At 40.3% G+C, this 6,027-nt stretch overlaps 1 protein-coding gene across 1 annotated transcript in view; it reads right to left on the reverse strand.

The window, feature by feature from the left end:
- Positions 1–1,756: 1,756 nt before the first annotated feature.
- Positions 1,757–6,027, reverse strand: part of LOC104125582 (histamine H3 receptor) — a 15,882-nt gene continuing 11,611 nt past the window's right edge. Inside the window, exons 2-3 of the mRNA XM_035893596.1 lie at positions 5,668–5,958; positions 1,757–3,352 (exon numbers count right to left, since the gene is read on the reverse strand). Coding sequence (XP_035749489.1) covers positions 2,465–3,352; positions 5,668–5,958 — 1,179 coding nt within the window. The 3' untranslated portion in view covers positions 1,757–2,464. The remainder of the gene's footprint in view (positions 3,353–5,667; positions 5,959–6,027) is intronic.

Consider the following 6,027-nt stretch of genomic DNA (forward strand, 5'->3'; position numbering starts at 1 on the left):
AAAGTACCATGTTCAAAAACAGAAGTTATATTTTGCATATTAAGGCTCTGTGACATTCAGTGAGGGCCGGTACTGTGCACAGGGCATATTTATCAGGATGATTTTGTTCCAAATAGTATAAAAATAGAGAAATTGCAATCTATATAGATATGTATAACCTTCATTACTGTAAATTTAGGGGAAAATGCATTACACAAGTTTATTCAGTATCATGATTTTGCACCAGTGAAACAATAAAGTTGCTATTAACACCTGTTGTTTCATGTCTCCTCAGAGCCCACTGTTGAACCCAATGCTAATGTTGAACCTTCTGATAAAAGCAAAGGACCTTCTGTTTTGTAGGGACAGAAAAATCAAGGCATGGTTAACCTGGACAAGCTGGGAAGCTGGTAGCATTTCTAATCTAGAATTTTATCATTCAAATCCAGTAATTTTTGTAAATGTTGAGAGGATGTTTTAGCATTTCAGAATGCTTTTGACATACCTTGAGACTGTCAGAGAATCCTACAGGATTCTATATGCTAGAGACCAGTGGCAATTAAATGACAAACCTGTAGGAAATTGAGCAGTAGAGCAATTGCCAGTGGCAGCTCCCGTAAAGACTGGTCTGGTCTGTAGGTTAATGCCAGTTGCTGAAAACTTTGAAAACTTGGTTTACCTTAACCGAATGTAAAGTTCTAAAGCTAACTGATTGAACTTCCTTACTCCTTGAGTTGACCACTGTTATGAAAATTGTCCTGGCTTGACTGAATAGTGAATGAGACCTTGGTGGGAGTGTCCAATAGTTTAGTGCTACCCATTCTGTGAAAAAGGTAAATGCAATCCTAGGAAACAAGTACTGTGGAGTAGACAACAATTAGATCATTGATCTACTGATGTATAAGTCTGGCTTGGAGGGGCAGAGGAATGGGAAGATAATCTAATGGCTTTATTTGCCCATTAATGCTATTCAAAAATCTTAATGTTGCTTTGTGTCTGTTGATGATATTCCTCTTAAGAGGACCATTAAGCTGATTTGTTTTGTTATAAAACATCCATAGCAGAACATGATGATCATGTTCTTGTAGATATATTCACGTAGTAGGGATATGCCCTACTGGTCTACAGTATTTGCTAACCATGTTTGTTTGTTTAATCCCCAAGGTCAGTCCTTGTAACTTAGGAGTTGTCTTTGAATAAGGGCTTTGTGGGTTCAACTGCAGTTGCCCAAATGTTGTAGGCTACTGCTTTTTCCCATGTACCACTTGTTAAGGCTACGAAGTTATGACTTTTCCACACTTCTTAACTACTTGTACTGAAATTTTACAAAGTAAGTAACTTCAAAATACTGTCTGTAAACTTTAAGATCAATTGTACTAACATGCATTTTGGCTGTGGTAATGGACAACTATGGCTATCACTCTTTTCAGCACAGGAAAGTGTTTGTTAAGCTACATAGAAAATGCTTATGGTGGTGGAAACAAACGTATTACTAGCGATGTTCAAATCAATATCTCTTGTGGGACGTATCTAGTCTAAGCTCAGGATCTGTGTGAGCTTCTCTGTGGCAGAGGCAGAATAGCAGAAAGTGTATGTAGTTTACATTCTTTTCACATTCATGGTCGATAGCAAGGCTGTAAATTTTGACAGACTTTTTTGAATCGTGCTATTCATGACATGTGACTTGGAAAATGTCTAAATGCTTCAAGTAATACTTTTTTTTGGCCACTGATGACTTGGATGGATAGATCCAGTGGGTGGAGTAGGGGAAAATAACTTTAACTTTCAGAACTAGTAAAAGTCCAATTGAAACTGGTTTAAAAAATATTCCATGGGAAGTTTACCTAAAGTTCTGTCTGTAGCAAGATCTGTCTGTCATAGACAGTGCTCCCTTATCTGCTACAAGTGCTTAGCTTCTCTGGTCACCTGACTGTTGTGGAGCCTGTCCCATGCTGTTCCTGGACACGAGTATTTAGTGTTTTGCATTGGTCATGATCTTGTCTGGCTTGCCATGAAGTGTGTGTGGGAAAGCATTACAGCTCACTTAACAGCTGAGACCCTTGGCATCTCAGAGTTGGTTTGCAGGTAAAATGTAACAGGTTCAAGGTACATACTTTATGAAATTCCTTACCAGCAATATTTACAGTTATTAAAAATGAGAGAGACTGAACTCTAATTACTGGCCATGAATGTTATATTCCCTCTTCAGCACTCTAACACTAGTGCACCATTACCAGAAAATATACTGCTGGCATAATTTCCCAGAGAGTTTTGAGAAATTACCTTTCTTTTCATTGCTGTGATTTCTCCAGCTACATGGATGACTGTATTTATATACATTCATAAATATCTACACTTGCACCTACTTAACAGTATTCCATAAACTACCCAATACACATTGCACTTGATACTTGCAGGTGGATATTAGCCAGTTTATGTTCCCACTGAAAGTATGATGTACTAATTGTCAGCCTTCACACTTTTTTCACATAAAAATATGAGGATGAATTTTGGCTTTTCCTGGACACAGGAGCTTTATGAAGGCTTTCCTAAAACTCATGTGACATAGTGGGTATAGAACAGGGTTAATGGCTGAATTCACCCACAGAAGCCAAAATGAAGTTTCATAGAGAGAATACTGCACACAGTGCCCATGGCAAGCTGCTCTGATGATCATCAAAAGTGTATATGGAGCCCAACACAAACCAAACACACAGACAATAATTGCTAAAGACTTTGCTACTCTTTTATCCCGGGAAAGTCTAAATCTATTTGCCATAGTGTTAGCAATGTCCACTCTGCTGGTGGCGTTGCATATGCTTTCCGTAGTTTTGTAGAAACCATTCCTGTGAGCCTTGGTCTCAACTTCTACCTGAAGTGGTGGAAGGTCTTGATTGACATTCAAATTCAATGACTGATTGTCAAGCTTATGTAGGCTGAGCCTTGAAGCCTTTTTTGGGGGAGAAAGGCTGCTTGCTCTCTTCTTCTCATGTTTGTGTCTGTTAGCAGGTTTTACAAAAAATATAGTGTGTTCCCTTTTTTCCCCCTGGAAACTCACTTCACAGTCCTCTTGACCAGGTGATACGTTTTCATTTCTGAGGGATGTGCGTTTCCTGATGTTGAGGTAAATACTTAAGTTAAAGTATGTAACAGTGATGAAAGGTGTAAAGAATTCAATAGTAGAGGCAATCATTAGGAAATACCAGTTGTAGAAGAATTCTGCATGACATTCTCCTTCAGGGAGGATGCTCTTTTGGGCAATGTGCTCCCAGCTGAGAATGGCTGGACCATAGAGAAGAAAAGCAGCAATCCATACAGTGATCATCTTCAGTACTGCGTTTCTGGTCATCCCTTTCTGAGCCCTGTAACTGACCTGCAAGAGAGTAAAGTTAAGCCACATACATTACTAGTATCTTAAAACAGTTACATGGCTACCTTGGAATAGGATCCTCTCTGTCACTTGTGAGGGTTGCTAATATATTGGTTTAGGGATGAGGGTTATACCAAGCTTACTGGTACCACAGAAAAGCTATTTCTGAAATATCCATTCCAACAAACATTATCAAGGTGACTGTATGTTCTGAGAATGTGCACAGGATCTTAGAAGCTAGAAAACCAAGGCTTTTCCAAAGCAAATAACCTATTCCTAGAATAATCTATTCCTAGAATTAGTTGCTACCAGTTGGTTACATATTCAATTGCATTAGCTGTGACATCAGTTTAGAGTGTCTAAAGAACATGGCCCTTCAAAATTCACTTGAGAGTTTCTAAATAATTTAATCTAAATACATAAAATATCTGAATTCATAGAACACCCATGCAATTTCTTTTCTGCTTTGTAGAGACCCTTTTTTTCTTAATGTGAAAATCGCACTGAAAAAATTTAATAACAGCTTTTACTTCTGCTTGATATCTTTAATTTCATTCTTTTATGAAGTATTTGCGGAACTCTTATCTGCAGTTAAGATGTATGGATGAAGTGTTGTGGTCTGCAAAGTGTTTTACAGGAGGAGTAACAAATTTACCAATTTCCCTTATTTAGAAAATGGAGAAGCTAAGGTGCAAAAAACCAGTATGTCAGTAATACAGAGTCAGTAAACTGTATCAGCAATAGAATTCAGTAGAATCTTAAAATCAAGATCTACTTAATATTCTAATTCCCTGGTGTACTGGACAATATTCATAGAATGAATTGGAATTCAATCTTCACATCTCTACAGTGACCACACAGTGGTTTTGAATATGAAGTCCTGAAGCTTGAATTCTGTATGGGATTCATTTTTACTGCTCTAGTCTGTGGATCTTCATCTCCAAAGCCGATGCTGTTATGGTAGAACACAGCTGAGGAATCCTGAGTTTGTCTGAGTTGGGTCTGATTTTGCAATCCTTGACAAAGCTACTAATGATTTCGGGAGCAGTTTTGTAGGAAGATTACCATTTTCATTGAGATAGAGAATAATTTAGTACTCATATATTCCTGTTCATATGTTCTTATACTGCCCTATACCCACGAGGCAGCTTCTATACTCTTGCTTGTGGAGGGATTTTTATGAGGGATTAATTTGACGTATTTAGAAGTGGCTGATTTTTTTTTCATTATTATGACCAGTTTCCCTTTCTGTTTCTGAAACCATCCAGTCTATATATTTATACTACGTGTATAGCTGTGAGAGTTTGGTTTATGAAAGCATTCAGAACCTAGAAAATAAAGGAATTGTACGTGTTGACTGTTTAAGAATTAATCTGTTCATTTCTCCCTCTTCAGCAAGAAGTCGGTAAAACACTAAATTGCATATAAACGGTTAAAGTGATCTTGCAGTCTCTCTTTGTACTGATTGCCAAAAAAGTATCATTGCTCATTCTAAATCACATTAAAAGGCAATGAAACTAAATGAATGTTTTAGGGAGATGTGGCTGGAACAGGGGGCTTGAAGAATAATCAAGAAGTGTGTGTAGAAGAATGAAAGTGTGTAGAAGAATGAAACCTATTAGCAGGTAAAACTTATTATTTCAGCACAATCCAAAATACTTTGAGGCATCATGGTCTAGGTGAAAATGAAGCTACTCTTGATTTTTGCAAAGTCTAGTCTAGTCCTTTTTTGATAACCAACCTATTACATGACTGAGGCAAGGCTCTAGCTCTTCCTGTGGCCATTACATGGAAATAGCATTTGCATCCTTTTGAAAGATGCTATATTCTGCCACTTCTGAACCATACACAGTTGTATACACTGAATTCTCCCTGAGAGTTTGGTACGTATTGCAGAGAGATCTATCTCTGTCTTGTGCTGCAGCTGGGCTGCTTTGGCTATCAGTTGTCAACAAGTGCATTCCCTTGTTCTGAGGGAGAGGGTCTGTTTCAGCTGGGTAATACTCTAAGCTTCTCTAAGGTGGGTCTGGGAAAGAAAGAAGGACACCCTTCTTTCCTCTGCCCTTCTAGCTGGAACAGCAGCATATACAAACTGTGCCTTGTTTCTAAAACAGAGTACCTCTTCCACTCTAAAAGTGAGATGCAAAGCTGATCACTCCCCCAACTACTTCCAGGACCGAGGGGAACAGCTTAGACACCCCCTGTCTCCTGTGGTATGTGAGTGAGGTGCACTAGGGCTGAGAGCCAGGCGACCTAAGCAAACCGTCCTCCTTGAAAGGGCAGCCTTGGAGCCCCTGCAGACCCCCCTCAGGCCTTACCGCTTTGGTGACAGAGATGAACCTGTCGAAGCTGATAAGGACGATGTTGAAGACGGAGGCGGTGCACACGAGGTAGTCTACCACCAGCCACAGCTTACACAAGCCCCTCCCGAGTCTCCACTTGCCCGTCAGCACGTAGGGGATGTAGAGGGGGATGCAGAAGCCGCCTGCGGACAGAGCTCGGCGGTGACACGTGCAGCGCCGCGGCGCGCGACCCTCCGCCCTCCCGGCGCCCCGGAACTCACCCACCAGGAGGTCGGCGATGGCCAGGTTGAGGAAGAAGAAGTTGCCCTGCGTGCGGAGGCTCCGGTCCACCACGAATGCCAGAACGACCAGGGCATTGCCCAACACCGTGGCCAG

This window comes from Egretta garzetta, unplaced genomic scaffold, assembly GCF_000687185.1.
Source record: "Egretta garzetta isolate BGI_Z169 unplaced genomic scaffold, ASM68718v1 scaffold354, whole genome shotgun sequence".
NCBI classification, from domain to species: Eukaryota; Metazoa; Chordata; class Aves; order Pelecaniformes; family Ardeidae; genus Egretta; species Egretta garzetta.